The sequence below is a fragment of the Phoxinus phoxinus genome (assembly GCF_949152265.1).
Source record: "Phoxinus phoxinus genome assembly, chromosome: 21".
In the NCBI taxonomy this organism is placed as follows: Eukaryota; Metazoa; Chordata; class Actinopteri; order Cypriniformes; family Leuciscidae; genus Phoxinus; species Phoxinus phoxinus.
This window is the reverse complement of record NC_136896.1, coordinates 14,078,470-14,098,346: the sequence shown is the minus strand read 5'-3', so window position 1 is coordinate 14,098,346 and position 19,877 is coordinate 14,078,470. Positions and strand designations below refer to the sequence as shown.

General features: G+C 38.6%; 1 protein-coding gene across 36 annotated transcripts in view; it reads left to right on the top strand.

The window, feature by feature from the left end:
• Positions 1-19,877, top strand: part of svila (supervillin a) — a 68,792-nt gene that overhangs the window by 24,603 nt on the left and 24,312 nt on the right. For 15 of the 36 annotated variants that reach the window (XR_013795803.1, XR_013795804.1, XM_079596284.1 and 12 more), the window contains exons 4-17: positions 710-770; positions 1,280-1,428; positions 2,125-2,794; positions 7,460-8,248; positions 8,727-8,894; positions 9,458-9,492; positions 10,483-10,547; positions 11,284-11,420; positions 12,314-12,409; positions 13,448-13,733; positions 14,535-14,603; positions 16,264-16,663; positions 17,468-17,690; positions 19,107-19,236. Coding sequence is in view for 34 of the 36 variants with exons in the window: in XM_079596284.1 (XP_079452410.1) it covers positions 710-770; positions 1,280-1,428; positions 2,125-2,794; positions 7,460-8,248; positions 8,727-8,894; positions 9,458-9,492; positions 10,483-10,547; positions 11,284-11,420; positions 12,314-12,409; positions 13,448-13,733; positions 14,535-14,603; positions 16,264-16,663; positions 17,468-17,690; positions 19,107-19,236 (3,278 nt within the window). In the remaining 2 variants the exon portion in view is untranslated. The remainder of the gene's footprint in view (positions 1-709; positions 771-1,279; positions 1,429-2,124; positions 2,795-7,459; positions 8,249-8,726; positions 8,895-9,457; positions 9,493-10,482; positions 10,548-11,283; positions 11,421-12,313; positions 12,410-13,447; positions 13,734-14,534; positions 14,604-16,263; positions 16,664-17,467; positions 17,691-19,106; positions 19,237-19,877) is intronic. The other 21 variants (XM_079596303.1, XM_079596305.1, XM_079596304.1 and 18 more) reach the window with 8 other exon arrangements.

Below are 19,877 nucleotides of genomic sequence, written 5' to 3'. Positions count from 1 at the left end.
AGATGCACTTTAGCCTTACTAGACTATGTGAAACCGAAAGGGAAATCCTGCCCTTTTCATTGCACCACCCAGATCTTTGCTTTGAATCCTAAAGATACCAGGCTAAGGAGGCACTGTTAGTGTGTCGTGTGTGTTCACATTAGCCCATGACGAGTCCCCTCTCAATCACTTCACTGGTGACAGGACACAGTTGAGTGTCATATTTCCAAACTGCTGAAACAACACTCACTGAGGATGCACCTATGATTAGCTAACTTTTATAGAAATGCAGCCATTCTCCTAGCTAATGTTAGACTACTTAAGTGTAAGCAGCTTTTGTTTCAGATAACACACTGGACTTCTGTCACCTCAACTATTATTGGAAATGTGTCACTAAAAGGACATAGCAGTATACTGTACTTACTAGGCTGCAGGGTTAGTGTAATACATCAAATAATACATCATGAAACATGACTTGGTATTATATACAGAAAAGCTAAATTATGTAAAAATTCACTCTTTAGATTGTGCTCATGTTGGGTGAAAAATTGTGCTTCTTACAGTATACAGTAAGCTCTGATTGTTTTGCTAGTAGAAGAGTAGAAATATCACAAATACATGATATAATACAGTACAATGTTTCACTATTTGTAATAGTTTGATTTATCCTCCCTCTTTTGTCTCTCATTCTTTTACCCATCCATCACTTTGCTTTTCTTTTTCTCTTCAGTTTCAGAATTAAGGAAACGTTTTGAGAGTATAAGCACGAGTCAGAGTTGGGACATGAACAGGTGAGAAGTTATATCAGTCTTACAAAGGATGCACAGCCAAAGTTCAGTTATTGCAGGTGTTTGGTGAATAACATAATCACAAAAGTGTCTGCATGCTCTTACTGCCAAAAGGCACTTTAATTTTCCTCCTACCACACACAACGTCTCAAGCTTTATGCTCTTCATCAGACTTAAAATAGCATACATACCCCAAAATAATTAATGTATGATACACATTTTTGAAGGATCATGTGACACTGTTGATTGGAGTAATGACTCCTGAAAATTCAGCTTTTCCATCACAGGAATAAATTGCTTTTGAAAATATATTAAAATAGAAAGTTATGTTAAATTGCAGTAATTTGTCTAAATATTACTTTTATTTTTTACTGTGTTTTTATTTCAAAATAAATTATGCCTTGTTAAAAAACAAGAGACTCCTTTTAGAAACATTAAAAAAATCTTTTGAATTGGAAATATGTTTTTCCTAGATTGAGAATGATCCTTAACACTACCACTCCCGTTTATAGGAAAGAACGAATTGCACGGCGTCTGGAGGGAATCGATGGTGATGTTCTCCAAAATCTCCCAGGCTGTGGCGGTCTAGTAACCAATCGAATGCTAGAGGAGGACACTCCTAGATATACCCGTGCAGCAGACACCTGTGACCCCTGTACAGGTGAGAAATGTGCTTATTATTTTTTTAATAGATTTGTTCAGTCCTCTATAACATGAATGAGAAATTACATACACTAAACATCTTAGGCAGGTGTACTCCCACTTGGCGATCTGAACCGTGCCCGAGCGCATGTGATCGCTCCGTAGGCCCGGAGCACGGAACAGCTACTATTCGTGTGTGCTATTATAATTAAGACATCAAACAACATCTATTAATACTTTGATGGTACACTTTTTAATTAATTTGAGTATATTGGGTCTGGTTCTCACCTTGTTTGACGAACAGGATTTGTAGTTTGCGAGTATAGCTGCAAATTCCTCCATCAAAGTCTGCTGCCGCCGTAATAATCTTCTGATATGTGCAGCACAATAAAGTAAAAATCGCTGCGCGGCATAAATGATAAATCCATTAGACAGTCTATTTGCGAAAGCACTTTTCTTCAAAAGAAAAAGTTGTATCGTAAATGACGTGTGTTCCGGCCCGGAACGTTAAGTGCAATGTGAGTGCAGGCCAGCAGGGGAGGGGGGGACAATCGCGCTCGGGCTCAGTACAAGACAACTGTGCCTAGTGTGAGTGCACACATCAACACACATGATGATAGGTTTGGGTTGATTAGCTGGTGTTTGGTTACTTAAAGTTAAAGATTTGGGCAAATTGATTTAGTGTAAACTGCCTTTTTTTTCTCTCTCATCGCAGTTTCTCTTCAGCACTATAGCAAAAATGACCCAAACTTCCCAAATCCGCACAGTGCAGAGGTTCAGTCCGGAACCCACACAGTCCAACCGGAGTCTGTCTACAGCACTGGCTCCACTCATGTGGCAGAGCTGGACTCTAAAGCGGAAAGGATTGCTCGCTACAAGGCAGAACGCCGCCGTCAACTAGCAGAGCGCTATGGCATCTCTCTGGATCAGGAGACAGAAACCGACTATTCCGCTCGCTACTCCAGAACCTCCAGAGAGCCCGATGGCTCAGACCGACAACACCGGTCAAGTGTAGAAGAAGACCGAGTGGAGCATAATGCTTGCACCACGAGCCATCTTGTAGATAGGGCCAGCTCTCACATTCACACCGATCCAAAATACAGCAGAGAACGCACAGACTCCATCTCTGAGCGTGAAAGGATGATGAATTTGGAGAACCAGAGGAGGGCCCTAGAGCGGAATAGATTGTATGAAAGTGGAGGGGCTGCACCTGACCCATCTGCATATATGGATGTGTCCGGGTCTGCCAGGGTTCCAGGGGCGATGGGGGTTCCCAGCTCGCCTAATACAGGCCGAAGGGCCATGATGCCATCTCCCAAACAGGGAGCATCTCCTGGTGATCTGTTTATTGAGCAGCAGGCTCACAACATCCTTCAAAGACACGGGTGAGTCTTAACACGTTAGCTGTTTTGTCTTATTTTTTTGTCTCTCCATCTTACAGTCACCAAGTAGAATCTTAATATGTCAGTATCTTTATTTTCTTCTATTATTCTTTACTTTTTTTGGGAAAGAATGTTGGCTGGTATTCCCCTGAATCTGTCTTTCACAGGTATTTTCCCCAAAAGAAAGCCTTCAGTTTGCAGGATTTGGCTTGCATACTGTTAGGAGTGTTTCTAGAACTCCTTAAAGATGGGTGGGCTCTATTCAGTATGAAACATTAGCATTGACCTTTACTGTAATTTGGCAGCGGTTTCTTTATGGCATGGGTCAGTGCTTTGTGTGATGATTTGGATTTAAAGTGCTTGCCAAATTAAGCAACAAAAGATTCCAGCCAAATTTAAATTCCCAACATTAAGTCAAGCCAAAAAATTACAAATGAATATGATAAAGAATGATATTCAGGAAAGACCCAGAGCCCATTCATAATGTCAGTATAAAGTTTGATTGGTTAGTTAATGTCAGCAAATGAGGACTTGGCCTTTAAAAACCAGTTCCCAGCAAGCCAGACTTAATTTTCATAATTTATTTGAGGCCCTACTCTCTTTTCAGGAACCTGGTTTCTCTTAAGTCCCCCCTTCTCCCTTTTTTTTAAGCCCCCCCCTCCCTACGCATAAACCGTTGAGTAGTTCACTCTTTTGGGTGTTTCTCAACTGATTTAGCTCCCGTAGCCAGTCAGCCAACCAATGGTCACTTCAGACTGATTCAGAAGGAGACACCCTCTCTCCAATCAACTGGCCTTCCAGGTACCATACATTTGGGATTTATGGGTGTGTTTGACACCCTTCACTTAACAGTGGTCCCGCCTAACTTCATGGCCCTATCTCAAACCATCCTCTAGTCCTGTCCTATGAACGTCCTTGTTGGAATGTGAGATGAGACTGACAATATGATAGGAGTCATGTGTTTTCTAGTGGTTTATTGGATTATTGTCTATTTGGAAAAAAAAGTCTGGTCCACTTTGCACGTTATTCTATAGGGACCACACTTAGCTTGGAAGACTGAGACAAAGTTGTAAATTAAGCAACTAGTGGTTAAGTGATCATTGTAGCAACCTGGTTTTACAAAGAGCTTATAAAAACTTGTGAAAACTAACACATTTTAGATAGATGTGTAGATAGATTGATAGATTGATTGATTAGAGTTTGGGGTTGAAGGAATTAATTCTGATAAATTTAATGCACATATATTTTGCTCTTTTTACTTCATTTTTTTTAAATCTAATGAATGCAGCTTTGGTGAAAATGTAAGCATTTTAAAAGTTTAAAAAACATTTTTTTAAATCTTTTCCGACCCCAGACTTGGATTAGTAATGTAATTAAAAAAAGAAAGTGAATATGCAGATATGTTGTGATATGTATTATTTTTGTTAGACATTGCTCAAAATCTGAGGTGGTAGGCTACCTCAAATAGGGCCTAAATATTTTCAGTCACAGGGGGTTGGCTTTCAAGAAAAGGTTGGAACCCCCTGGTTTAGTCTGTCAGGTTGTTTGGAAACTGCATAGAGGGCTTAGGGAGTGGTTTTGAGTTGGGCTCATCATCTCAGTAACAAAATGGCCATCCTCGCACACATTTCTACCACCCATCCCATCCCGTTTGAATTTGATCATTGAACATTCAGACCCTTTTGTTGCAGTGTACCTTTAACTTTTTCTAATATACTTTAGTCACAGTCCAATGTGTGTGGTTTATTATCCCTACATGGGAGGTTTGGTTCTCGTATTGCTTTTCAGTACCTGGTTGAATCAAGTGTGACTTGAGTTTGTGTTTGTGATACTGTCATGAGAAAATTGTTGAGCTATGAGTCACCAAACTTGACAAGAATGTAAACGCAGATAATTCGGCCTGCATTAGCTCAATATGTCAAATGGAGAGCGTGATAACTTGATTAGTCATGCAAAACACCAGTGCCACATTTTCTGGGAATCATTTGACACGCAATTTGTGTTCCCATTTCGCACCAGTTTTCTCTCTATTTTTGCCCCTATTCTCTCATTCTAACTTTTTATTCTTTTGTGTTCCTCCCCAGACTTTACTAGTCTAGTGGTTTATTTACTGTGGGCTTTTTCCTCCTCTGCAATTCCTTGTCAATTAATGTCTGCTGACATTGACAAACCCAGACATGTACAGTATATAAGAGTTGTATAGAGAGAAGATAGAGTAGCATAGGCTCTCCATCTCCACCTCATCCTCTGAATCTGCAGATTATTTGCACCAGCATAACCTTCTAAAAATAAAAGTACAAAACTACAGTTTCCTTTTGTAATAGTGATCAAGTCTGAGATGTAGATGCTTTTTAAGTTAATCATCTAATTTATCATCATTTAGTTATTTGTTAGGTTCCCCTTTGGATGTTTCTTGCAAATGTCTAAAAAGTTAGTGTTCATAGCTTTAAAAGGTTCATGAACTGAGAAATACAATTTTCCTTGAGTTTTTGACATATAAGAGGTCATCATACTAACAGAATATCCTGTAAGTTTCAGAACTGAAAACTTCCTTGTTAATCCAAAAACAGTTTTTATTGTAACCAAGCCAAGCAAACGACTTATTGGTGAAAGACAGCCTCTGCAGAAGAAAATCAATGCCTTCATCATTACGACTTTGGCCCTGCCTACTCGCGTGTTAGTGAGATGACGAAGAGAGAAGAGCGATACAGGATCACTGGAATAAAAATAACATGCCTTCCAAAGGATCCTAATGCTAGAAAAGTGGTTATTTATTTTCAACAATGTGAATGTCTCAGTTGAGCATTATTTATATGTATTCAGTATATTTCAAGGTGGATTCTTTGGTAAATCAGTGGCAATTTCGGCGCAGGCTTTGCAAACAGACTTTTAGTATTTGTTAGTGTGCAGAAATCGTGTTGCAATGACGATATCACTGCATTCATGCGCTCAACATCTGTGATCGGCTACAATGCTCATCACTGCAACAATCTAAATCTAATGCCATAGATCTAAGAATAATGCTTTAGTCAACACTTTTAACGATTAGTTAACCTTGAACGCTGTATTAGTAAAAACGTGCTAAAAGTTTGAGAGAGTTCTGCTTCTAATACTAGCTATTTTATATGCAAAGATGTCAGCCAATCACAGCAGTGGGCATTTACACTGAAGTCTCACAGCAGACTCACCCCTTAAAACAGAGTGTTCAAACCAGAGGGCTAAAATCAGAGTTGGAAAAATGCCTTTTATTTCTAAATGATAAAAATCATACTAATATTATAAGTGCACCCCATGAAACATTATAAAACAATAAAACAATGCAGTTCATGTCCTCTTTCAACAGAAATAGTCTCTTCTGTCTTTATATTTGCATTTAACGCAGTTACTTTTTTTTTCAGCCACTTTTTTTCCTTTTCATGAACCATATCCCAAACATAATTTTTGGCTGCATTTTGTTACAGCCATTTTTCTAATTTAGTCTTGAAAATGCAGTCCACTTAGAGGAGGTTAAAAACAGTTCACATGACTCAACAATTACAGTGCAGAGCATGGTTTCACTTAAACAGGGTTCTAGAGGAGCTCAGCAAGAGTGCATGTTACCATGTAAAACTGAAGTGTGAGTGTATAGATGGCAGCCGTCAAGCTTGGGTTAGAAGAAACAGATTTTAGCAGCTAGTGGAGTGTGGGATACAACTCATAAAAAAGGTTGTGATTTGTAGAGGGTTGGGTTGCTTAAGTCTGTTTTTAACAGTATTGTAGCTCTCAGCTAATGGAATTTGAGCTTTTAATTGGGTGAATGGGTGGAAAAGAAGAGGTAGACACAGAGAGTAACCCTGAAATAAACAGACATCTTTTAGAAGCATTATAGGACGTCTTCTTTGAGATTTAAGTCTCACTTCACTGGTAGTGCACTAACTGCAAAAGGTTTCTTTTGCCTCCCCTTGCTGAGAGCATTGATTCTGCTGACCTAAACCTAAAGAGCCAGTCATTACAAACTAAGCTAGTTTATCAGCAAACCTCTCTCACCAGAATGTAATAAAATGCGGTGTAGTTAACTGATGTAATTAACTCGGTGTTAGGATGCCCATAGCTAGAAATTTATACGATAATATAAAGGGAAGAAAGCGCCTTTATGCATCAAAATGTTGAAAATGGTTTGAGGATCATACATATACTTATGTAAAATCCTCAAAGCTGAATTTGTTGGATTTTGTCATCTGAAGAAGGGGGTTTTTCAAACTGCGGTCCGGGGATGCTGCAAGGTGATTGGGGTCCACAGAAAATTTGGGAGAAAAAAATATTTACAAATATTTGCTTTAAGCTGAAATTATTTCTCTTTAGGTTTATACATCAAGGACTACAGACAATATTATGGTTTTACTTATTTCGACCAATGAAAACATTCACTTCGACACACTTTTAGTGTCTTTTTATTTCAAATACTGTCAAGGTTGCTTTAAACCACGTTCTAATAAGGACAAACCATATTGAGATGCTTCAACTGTTCGGTGGCTTAAGGGTTGTTTTGGTTGGATCAGACTCTTTCCCTTTCACTTACTTCCAGGCCCATGAAACGGGTCTATTTATTTTTATTTTTTATTTTGCTCAGTCAGTGAATATTTGACTCATTTTATTCTAAGTAACCAACCCTTTTCTCTTCTTCTGAAGAATCCGAGTTAGGGAGAGACTGGCCCGTGACGAGCCATTTCACAGGGGTCAAACTACAGAGGTGCCTGCGTACAACCAGTTTCCACAGGCATACCCTCAATATCACCCACACACTCGGACCCTCCCTGATGCTCCAGCCAAGCAGCGGCCGACCCACCCTGGGAAAGAGGAACGCCATGACCTGGTTTGCCAGAGCTACTTTTCTATGGGTAGTGAACCTGGTTCCAGGCATAAACTAGAGATTCAGGAAGTACTTGAAGAAGTGGAGGGAAAACAGGATGTGAGGACAGAGGGGCTACTGCGGAGCAGAAAGGCCGTTTTACCCTCTGAGATTCGACATAAAGAACGGAGCACAGAAGACTCGTGCCATGGAGGTGCTGACAACATGGAGGTAAACCCAGGCGTTAGTGGGCACAGGAGCGAACGTGTTGTAGATGACCCCAGAGGGTGGCGTGGAGGTCGCTCAAGGCAGGAAGTTTACACAGAGCATGTGTCCCGTCTTCAGGCTGAAGAGTCTATGCAAGCAAGAGCTCGAGAGGCCCATAAGAGGGCTGACCCTAACTGCTACGCCCCAGTTCAGACCTCCAGAGGGAGATATATGCCAAATTCATCCAAACCCCTGGATGTTAGAAATGTCCAAAAGACAGCTTTTCAGGAGAACCCCATCCAGGACCCAGTCAGAGAGGCTGTGCCCAATGGCGATCACCTATCCCATGATGCCAGGGTTTCAGTGGCCAAACTTCGCCATACCTACCTGGAAAGTGTTGCGAGTCCCCGGAAAGCCGAACTGTAGGTGGTGGTACATTATTGTTATGTATCGACTTACTAACCTGTCTAACATTGACGATTAACAATCAAAATCTCATAATGTAATTGCTCTGAGAATTAAATTAAGGAAAATACCGTAATATTGGAGGAATCGCTCATTCAGAGTTAACCAGCAGATTTTAATGCTCTATTCCTTTAGCTATCATGCTGCTCAGCTTGACTAGTGTGTACTGTCAATAATAATTAACCATCTCTTCATGTCTTTTGTCTCACCTTGGCTTGGCATCCTTGCCTTTCTAGAGACAATGTTGGATGTTTATGCTAAATGTGCTGACAGAATAACTCTTAACCACTTTTGATGTTTGTTTTCAGTAGTTCATTTAACCCACTATGAGGATGCTCGGATGAATAGTTCATCAAGCTTTGGTGTTTTGCTCTGTCATGCCTATGCACCTGCCGTTCTTCAATGCTGCCTCATTCATGCTTTGTGACATTATAGGGCAGAAGAGCTGCCTGTGGTTACAGAGGCACCCTGGAGAAGTGAGAGGGTCAAAGATCGGTTATCTCGTTGCCCTTTGCGGTATATATGTCCCCCTGAGAATAGAAAGACATCTGAGAGGTTTAGAACTCAGCCAATCACATCAACTGAGCGTGAACAGTCGGACCGGTATGCCTCATGAGTAGATTTATGCACGTTATTGTGGAGTTAGCCTGGAGTGCACATTAAAATTACACTTGATGTAGTCTAATAATGTAGTCTAATTTTGGTAATAACCCAGAAAACTTTGGCCTGTGTCACGTCTAGTACTTTTCTTTTTCTAACGGCACCGTATTTACAAATTCACTGATTAAAGTTAGCTTTTGGCTTACTATCTCTAATGCTATATAATACACACGCTGTATAATGTTTTTGTGTAGTGGATTCTAATCCAAATGTTTGGTCAGTGGTTTTTATGAAAGGTTCTTTGTATTTTTTTTTTTCTCTCTTTCGGTGGCATGTGGCGAAATCTATAATTCTGTCTAACGCTGTGGATTAAGCGGTTCTGATGTGCTTTCTGCTCCTTCCCACTAGCAGCTGTGTTTTCCCGATTCCCCTTTTCCTAAATACGCTGCTGCATTTGCTGCAATTTTTTTCCAAATCAGCTGGTTGATGCAATTGAACAGATCGGTAAGGATTGGAAAATTATTATAAGACTTTAATTGTAAGACTTTTCTTTTTGTTCTCTTTAGGTCTTGTCCAAGCCCTGAACCACTAAGCCCTGAGGGTAAGTCTTTTTGCTTGCATACACTACAAAATCGTTTTTTCAGCTTGTTTTCCTATTTTGCTTTTTTAAAATGGAAAGTCACTCTAGCAAGCTTCGATTTATTATGTGATGGTGCAGGATGACGCAATAACATTACATAACTTTTGCATTTGTTTCATATCTGTGCACCTCTGTAGTATAAACGGACAGATTAACTGTAACTTATTGTATGTAATATTAACATGAGTCTGAACTGACTGGGAGACATTTTCACTTGGAAAAGCTTATGGAGACATGGCACTGTGACTTTAAAGATAATTCTGCCAAACTGCTTCTGTTTAGAGAATCCATGAATACTCCAGAGAGCAACAGACCTACTTTTTGGAGCCTCTGGATCTGTTAAAACTAGTACTGCTTTGCTTTTCTAGCCAAACTGTATGTGTAATGTCAACTTGCATCGCAATGTAGTGTTCACTGAAACAAACATCTATACCTTTCAAAAGTTTGGGGTCTGTAAGATTTTATTTTAATGTTTAATGCAAGTCTTTTCTGCTCACCAAGGCTGCATTTATTTGATAAAAAATTATTGTGAAATATTATTACAATTTAAAATAACGGTTTTCTATTTTAATATATTTAAAAATGTAATTTATTCCTGTAATGGCAAATCTGAATTTTCAGCATCATTACTCCAGTTATCAGTGTCACATGATCCTTCATAAATCATTCTAAAATGCTGATTTGGTGTTCAAGAAACATTGTAGAAATCATTTTTAGAACTCTAGGACAGCATTTATTTGAAATTGCAATCTTTTGTAACATTATTTTGCACTGTGCCTTTAAGGTTAACCTTCTGTATGAAATCCGAGCAGAGGAGAAGCAGAAACTTGCTTGCGTAACATTTCTACCATGTGTTTAGTATTGTGTTGTCCTCTGAAAGTCATGGGGTTTCATAAAATTGGTTCTCATGAAAGAAAAAGCTTGACTCATCTCTACTTTCTGTTTTTCCAGTGGATGAAGAGAAGCTAGATGAGAGAGCAAAGCTGAGTGTCGCTGCCAAACGCTCTCTCTTCAGGGTATGTGGTGCTTAAGTATGTCTGCACTTCTGTTCCAAACCCTGAAGAGTGCTGCTGCTCTTTCTGCTGGGGATTTATTTGAAACTCTCTTCATTGGTATCAACACCATCAATGATCACTCATGCATACCACTCATATATCGCCCCTTACGTAAAGCACACATTAAAAATAGCCTTTTGGTTCAGAACATGTTATTGGTGCCTAACAATAGAGGTAATGCGCAACAAGCTTCCGTATTCTGTAAAACAGGACGCATCGCTTCCGGTTCAGGCCTTTTGTGTACTTTGTTAAATATAGAACTGTTTTACTCAAGATACCTTCAAAAGTGAGCAAAGAGGAGCATAACCAATGTCCATCGCATATACGGATTAATATCAACGTTTTTTTGTTTTGTTTTTCTCACTAACATATTTAATTTGGATAAAATGCCACCAATAAAAAGAACTAGGTCTCAGTTTTAGTACTCGGTTTGTATTGCTGTTAACATTTTATTCATTTTGCATTCCAAGAAGTGTGTAAAGAGGTCAATTTACACCACAATTATTAACTTTCCTTAAATATGACATTTGAAACTCCACACGAAAATGTGACCAAAACCACAATTTAGTGAGTCCAGTAAAAACCTGAGCAGAATGGAAATTTCTGATCTGATATCCTGAATAAGCTAGTCAAATGCAATATTTTAACTGTGAAGTTTGTGTAAAACTATTTCTTATGAAGTCTTACTATTTCTTAGGAGCTGGAGAAGACTTCAGATGGTTCGGTTCTGAAGGCATGGAGCCGTAATCCTGCCGTTGAACGGAGGTTGAGGAGAGGTCAGGATCGCTCCCGCACTCAGCCGGTCACCTCAGAGGAAGTGGTCATTGCTGCTACGTAAGTTCATACTGTATGTGACCCATTAGATCTTACAAGTGAGGCAGTTTTTAAGTTAGTAAGAAAACTCAAACGTTTACATTTACAGTCAACATTAAAATTTGGCAAGAAATACAGTAAATTACCATTCAAGTGTCTGTAAGATTTTTAATGTTTTGAAAGAAGTATTTTATGTTCACCAACGCTGCATTTATTTCATCAAAAAATACAGTAAAAACAGTAATCTTGTTAAATGCTATTACAATTTAAAATATCTGTTTCTATTTTAATATATTTCAAAATTCTGTTTCTATTTTAATATATTTCAAAAATCTGTTTTTAAGCTGAATTTTCAGCATTGTTACTCCAGTCTTCAGTGTCACATGATCCTTTAGAAATGATTAATTTAGTCCTCAAGAAACATTTATTATTATCAATGTTGAAACAGTTGTGCTGCTTAATATTTTTGTTGAAACCATGATGAACCACATAAACAACAACCCTCTGTTTTTGGGGATTTGTCAATTATAAAAAAAAAAAAAAAAAAAAAAAAAAACAGCATATGAAATAGAAAAGTTTTGTAACAATGTAAGTTTTTACTGACACTTTTGATCAATTTAATGTGTCCTCGCTGAATAAAAGTGTACATTTCTTTCAAAAGATAAAAAATATGAATGACCCCCAAAATGTTAAGCATCTTACAACCATGTGTGTATATATATAAACAAATTAATATGGCTTCAGAACAATTTGTTATATGTACATTCTTCTCAGTGCAATTTTTTCCTTCATATGTCTATCCCTTCCTTTTACTTCATGATGTGGTGTATGTATTTCTGATCTGTTTTCTTCAGTTTCCTTCAGTTTTTTCCTTTGTCTCTGTTTCTTTCCCTCCTCCTCTGTGTGGTTTAAAGTGTCCCTGGCCACTTGTCACAGTCCGCGACTGTACAAACCTCTGTAGCGCGTTTTCCTAGTCACACTGTACTCAACAGCTCTGTGACCAAATTCAGGTACTCAGAACACTCATATAAACACTCACATGAAGCGTGTGTGTTATACAGGCATAGTCACACTTACCAGTAGGCTACTAATGATTGTCACTGAGAGCATGCTGAGGGAATCTCTGTAGATCCATGAGAAAAGTGTAGTCTTTGCTAAATAAAAGTATTAATTTATATAAAAAAAATCTTACTGTCCCCTAAATTTTGAAGGGTACCGTGTAATTTAAGTTTTAAAAATAAGCTTGAAACGGATTGTGGTTTATGTAGGAAAACGGATGTAATTAAGAAGCAGCACCCTCTTGTGGTACTGTCAGGCCAACACAGAACATTTGTCTAAGTCACGCTTAAATTTACCTTTTAGAATTAAGAGTGAGAATTAGCACACCCACTATTTAATGACTACAAATAAACTAATCCTGATCCTCACTGACTTATGTTGAACTATAGTATTGGTTAAGCATCTGGATAGTACTTTATTATATTAGCCATGGATTTGTATACATAAGGAAGTTGTTATTAATGCTTTGTAAAGTCATAAAATAATAAAAATCCATCAAAACTAGGTCTGAATGGCTTGTAAAAGTATGGGACATTGCTGGGATGGATTCAAGTCATGCCACTTTTGTGTTTTTTTGCTTCAGACACATGTTGAGCATAAAACAGCATGACATGTTTGTCTGCACATGCTACTATAATATTAATACGAAGATAATTCATTATGCATGAAAATGTTTAACAGACATGTATTCATGTGTGGATAAATGGACTATGGAATGAACAACACGTAACCACATAAAGAAAAATTGGCAATATTGTGGATATTTATACTGCTTTATTCAAATTGTAACATGAATCACAATTGCTTGTATAGTCTATCCATGCTTGTGTTTTTAATCTATAATATGTAACTTAATAACATGGTGTTGTTTCTTTATTATTATCTTTATTGCACATGGTAAATAGTCATGCCGCCTAGCCCAGGTGATGTAATGAATTTCATAACGCATTGAGTGTTCCTGAACAGTCTGTTGTGAATGTGTCATACAGCTTGCAGGCATCGTCTCAGCAAAACTCCATGGTAAGGGAACAGGCCAGAGAGGCTCGGCTGGCTGAAGAGGCGGCAGAGACGGATCAAGCTCGCCATGCATCTCCAGGGGAGGATTGCCAAGAGGAACCAGACCTTTCCACGCTCACTCTGGCAGAGAAGATGGCACTCTTCAATCGCCTAGCACAGCCATCCAACCACGGCCCTCGGGCCAGAGGAGACACTCGTGCGCGCAGAAACAACACTCGGTACCAGACTCAGCCAATCACACTTGGAGAGGTTGAACAGGTACGTACCATGTCCCTCCCTTCATTTGAATAATTAAACCATACTTATTTATGTTTCAAATGAGAATTGTGTCAGTTTAGTACTTTACTCCTCATGTAATCTAAATAATGAATCATGACTGATCATGAAATTAAGCACATATAGGTGTGGACATGCTTTTGGCCATATAGTGTATGTCTATTAAATACTGCAGGTAAAGAGAAAAGACAAAAAATAAACAAACAAACAATGAAGCTTCAAAGCCAGTCAGACGGAAACCGACATGGCCCAACAAATGCATATCCTGTAAGAGAAAGGATGTCTAGTAGGACTAAGAAGTCATAGGCTGCATCCAAAATCAGATGCAGTACTATAGTTTTTTAAAAATGCTTTATAACGATTATGTTCAATATAGTGTGAATGTGTTGTATGAATGTAATCCAGACGTACTATATGCGTCCACATTCACACATCCTCTCCTGTGGCCTAATGTGATAGTAAAGTGTCAACTGGATGCCATTCAGAATCTTTGGCAAAGTAGTAGGTCATCCGAATACTTTTCACCTAAAAAAAAGTCCAATCTTATTACAAACACACTTTATTTTAAATTTGACACTATAAAAAGTAAAAAATCTGTGAGGGATAAAATGACAGCCTAACCCTAATTCTAAAACATTGAAAAATGTCTTTCCACAAACTTTTGATAGCTGATTGAACAATTAGCACCCAGGTACTCAATGGACATGGTTCTCACTCTCTCTCACACACAGACACACACATGATTGAGCTTTGAGCATTTAAAGAGGTTTATCTCTGATGCAGGATGGTTCTGGTTCTGAGATGTTTGACGAGGAATCGGAGTTCTCAGAGGGTCTGAGTGATCTGGAACATGTGAGGATGCCTGAGTCCTCTAGAATCATAAGATGTTTTATAGAATCCAAGGTTTTACTCTGCCTGCAGTAAAACCATTGTCCTGTGTTTTAGAAGCAGTTGTTCTAATGCTTCAGCATATATGTCCCTATGTGCCAGTAGGCTGAATTCAGGCATTTCTTATAAGCATCTTGCTTAAATGTAAATCCTACAATCCCAAAGAAGTCTTTTAAAGGCCTGTTTACACCAAGAACAATAACTATAAAGGTAACTATAACAATAACTACACCAAAACACGATAACACTCTGTGCTGGAGATCTGTCTTTAAAGCAGAATGGATTCTGATTGGCTGTCAATAGTCTTTATCATTCATCAGCTGGAAAAAAAAAATGTTTTGAAAGTGATTCCAATATAATTAATATAATATAATGTTATGATTATAGTTGTGGTGTGGATTTTTCTTTTAAATCTAGAATGATTTTTAAAATATCTTATCGTTATTGTTACAGTTATCATCCTTGGTATCCGGGTGTCCTCTCAGGACCAATTTTACATGTGATTTTGATTAAACACATTTTGGGTATGCTTTAATTAAAATGTTGCATTGTGAAAGCGAAATGGACTTGGTAATGGAAATGTAAAGTAAAAAGAGAAAATCAGTCAAAACAAGTACTGCTATTATAATAATGGGCATTACCACATAGCTAAAATATACACCAGCAAAAAAACTAAACAAAATTAAAAAACTATTACTGTATGGTGATGCCAAATGTTGATCATACTGCCCATCCCTATGTATTATTGTTCCCTTCTATTTTTACTATAATATGAATATTTTGAGTGTTATCATGTGAATATTTATTATAGATTTTGAGTGTTTTTAAAGGTACACTAAGTAACTTCTTTTTTTTTTCTTTTTTTCTTCAAATTTTTAAATTTACAAAATGCATTTAATAAGAGTACGTTATGAATCCATCTTCGAAACTGTGCGATGCGGTACGGCCTATGATAGCTGTTTTATATTCGGACTATTTTAGGCCGAGCGGGACACCAACCGCTGCGGAGTAGCCCAGTAACGTGACTTGTCATACACATAAACAGAGAGAAGTAGCTCTGGCTACAATGTTCTTCCGCAAGGCACGTGCAGTTTTGTTTATTAACCGCCAGAGCTCCAAAAGTTAAAGTGCACCTTTAAGCTAACAGGACAAATGAGTCAGCGTAATCTTGTTCTGAATGCACAGCTCTGCCTAAAGCCCTGCTGACACGGTAGAGTTGACATAGACGCATTGAGTCACAGACTCAATCGATCATGTTTCCGAGGGCATGATGGGAACAGTTTGGTTCAGTGCATAAAGGGCATGGTTTTGTGAATGGTTGTGTTAGTGGCTGATTTGATGCTTGTCTTTCAGCTACAGGAAATGCACTAAGTCAGCCTCTGATTAGTCAGCATGATCGACACGTGTGCTGATGAACCGTTGATGAATGTGCCGTTTCCTGCCCCTTGCTGACTCAATTTTTGTTCTCACCCCATCTCTTTCACTTTCCCCACTTTCCACCATCTTGCTCTTTAATTTCTGTCTTTCTCACACGCTTCACTCTCAAATCCTTCCCTTCTACTTAATTTCCTATAATACCATCTGCTCCTGTCCTCCATCGCTCTCTTTTGTTGTCCTCTTGTAGCTGCAGCCTGCAAGTGGAGCTCGTTTTGCGTCCACCTCTACCTCGGCTCTGAGATCCTCCACGGTTTCAACTGAACATGCTGGGGACATCCACTTGACCATGTCCAATGTATCTGCCCCTGCCTACTATGAGCAGACCCTTTCCCCACCTCACCATTCTCAACCTTCCCAAGAGATCCAGTCACACCAGAGTCCAGATGTGTCCCGGGCGACCCAAGGAGAAAGGCTGGTATTGAACATGGGGAAGAGGAAGCTCCCCTCTCCAGAGACCATGAAACGGACACCACACACTCAGCCGGCCAAAGACTGGGAGGAGCTTAAAGGGCACAATAAGGTGCTGGTGACCTCTCAAGACCTTTCAGAAACAGATGGAGAGCACAAGTCAAAGGCAGCCATGTCAGGTAGAGGAATATTGGTGGTGTATTTGATTGTGTTTTAAGTGCCATATTTTCTCCCAGACCTGTGTCTGTACTGTTATTTTATGCACTCCATACCCTGTGGAGGCCTTTTCTGCATCTTACCCCAAGTGTCAAACTTGACCTTTTAAAATAGAAAAAAAAAATGCATTTTTCTCTCTCCAGCCTACATTAATTACCCGCACATCCCCATCAACAAAAATACTTTGAAAACATTTAGATTTAGTTACATGTGGCTAAGAGGAAATTAAAGTTTATCTTACCCCATCATACTCTACAATTCACACAATCATGTGCAGTACTTTGTTTTATCAGGCATGGCTTGTTATGATGGTTTCCTTCAGAGACAGCTGTACATGTGCTCTGTGCTGATATCAATGTGACTACAAAACAGATAGGTGTGGATAGGATGTGATGTGCGTCTCTTCTATGGTGTCTTCCTGTTTTGTGTCTGTCATGCAGGCTGATAGTTTTAAAGATTCCCCCCTTTAAAAAGACAAAAAGATGTCTGTGTAAGCCACATGTTGCACATCATTGGCAACAAAGCTTCCCTTTATGCTTAGAAACTGACACTCACTTCCTGTGTAGCAGTTCTTACATATTCATCAGTGTTCATTACTGTGTGTGTATTTGCATGCTTGTGTGAGGGTCATCCCTTGATAGGACTGAATGTGTGTGAGAGAGTTTTGCTGTGTTTTGGGTGTCTGTGGTAGCTCCGCCTGTCACTGAGCTGTTATTGATGGTATCACTGGAGCTGCTCTAACCCTTTCCTGTGTCTGTGTTCAACAGATCTTCCTGTGCACACAGCCACAGTACGTGCAGCGGCAGCTGTATCGCAGGGCTTATCCTCATTTCTGAGTGACTCTCTTGCACAGCACACGCACGCAGAGTCAGCCGGACTCCTCCTAGAGGACGACAGGAGAGAAGAAGAGCAGGAGACGGACTTTAAAACAGAGGAGGGAGACGAGCTCTCAGACATCATGTCTGCCAGACAGATGTCTATCAAAGACAGGTCAGTGTATGAAAAGTGTGAAATATCCCTAATGATATTTCTGAAAAGTTTGTGTAGTTTTTTATATGGAAGTCAGCCAGCAGAATGTCGTATTATTGTTTTGTAATAGGAAATGTATTTTAAACTATAGATGTATATTGAAAACCAATATTCCTCCATTTTGGTATAAAGCAGGACATTGTAAATTGTATATTTTTGAGGGTGCCTTGAAAAGAGTATGTGTGGAAAGTAGGTTGCTCTGTATATATGTCAAATAAATAGTCGCATTGTCCCATGCGAGATTGAGACCTAGGATAAAAAAAATTACATTAGAAATGGAAACATATCAGAAGCTTAAATTTTTGGCTTAAGACTAGTTCATTGTTAATAGAAATTATATGCATCTGATATGATATCTGAATGCATGCTTGTGTTGTGGTCTGACATTAAGCATACAGATGAAGAGAGACTGATATTCCAGTTCAGTGTAACTCTATATTGTGTTGTGTGTTTTCATTGATTGGTTTGTTTTAGTCAGATCTGTACTGCTGTGTACGGTTAGAGATCAAAGTATTGTGTAACTGATGGGCAGCTGTCTGTTGCCATAGGAAGCAAGCTGACGCAAGCTGGTTAAATTGATTAATAACGACATAATGAAAACAACTCATCTGTATGCAGATACAAATATGTACCCATACTTGAAATGAGTTGGCTTAAATGTGTGTGAATGAGTATGAAAAATGCCTATGCGTCGTTGTTGTTGTTTTTTTCACAGAGATAGATTTGCAATATCATTTTCTGTTTGGTTATACAATCCTAATCAAAAGTTTTAACAATTGTTTTTTTTAATATACCATAATTTTTTCACCATTATTTTAGAATAATAGCAAAGGTATTACAATGATGAAATTGCATAAATTGACTTAAACTTACAAATCTAAACTTAACCCTTGTGCGTCAATCAAAGAAAGTTACACATAGGTCCATAGAGGACAAAAATGTCCATGTCAAAAAAATGTAATTTTAAGCTTGGGAGCACAGACTTTAGTTCAATACCAATTTGTTTAGATTAACTTAAATTACAATCTAATTAATGTAATTTAATGGATGCCAGTTTCTTCTTCAGTTATCTTCTTCAAATTAGACGTTATTTGTGTGTGAGGTGTCCTCGTGGGTTGCTTTTCCAGCAGTTCCCATGCATGATTGGTTATTTTTAGCCATTTATTTTCACTATTCGGTCTTTTTCATCCATTAAAATGTAAATGAATGTTTTTGTATTCGAAAGTAGGATAAATTCAAATGCATCTACAAAATAAATTTCAAGCTTTTAAAATTGTAAATCATTTTCATTAGATCATAAACTCAAATGTGTTCACAAGGCAATACATTTAATAATTAAGAAAGCTGCAAGAATGAATAAGATTATGTCTTTTGCAGGCTGGCCCTCTTGAAGAAGAGTGGAGAAGAAGACTGGAGGAACAGGATAAATAAAAAACAGGATGTGGTGCAGGTTGCTGTGTCTGAAAGACACGCCCAGCTATGGGAAGTGGAGCAGAGCTTCAAGAAGGTAACCTCTGAACCTTGAACTGTCTCACCTGACTGTACAGGTCATAGGTCACGGTTCATTGTCTAATTTCGAATGCCATGTGTATTCAACAGCTGATGTTTTAGGTTGATGAATAGCATCTTGTATTATCAGCTCTAGGCGATGCAGAGCAAATATCATACAACTGGTTAATTGTGTGATTTTAGTCATTTTATTTGCATTTGTTGCATAGTTTAGCATTTTAGTTCATCCTTTAGCATAGAATTGGCCTTTGTGCAGTTGAGTAACTCTAAACAGAGAAGGGTGTGTGCTATCTAGGGCTGGGCAGTATGACGGTATATATCGTGACCACGGTATAAAGTGTCTATAGTTAGAGATTTTACTGTATCGTTTATTTTGCCGTATGTAAATATATCCGCGTAGCACAGCACTACTGATGTGAAAAGGAACTCCATGCGGTTGGTGCTCGCGTAGCCAGACTTTCAGACTGACGGCAGAAGGTCTGGACTCCATAGCAGCTTTTATTGGCCAATGACTGCCTATAGGCCATATGACTGACATGCAAAACAACCAATCACAGTTAGTTTTTTTTCTTATTTTTAGGGGCTTGAAAATGTAACGTCGATGTCCCTACAATAACAGACTCTTGGACATATTTTAAA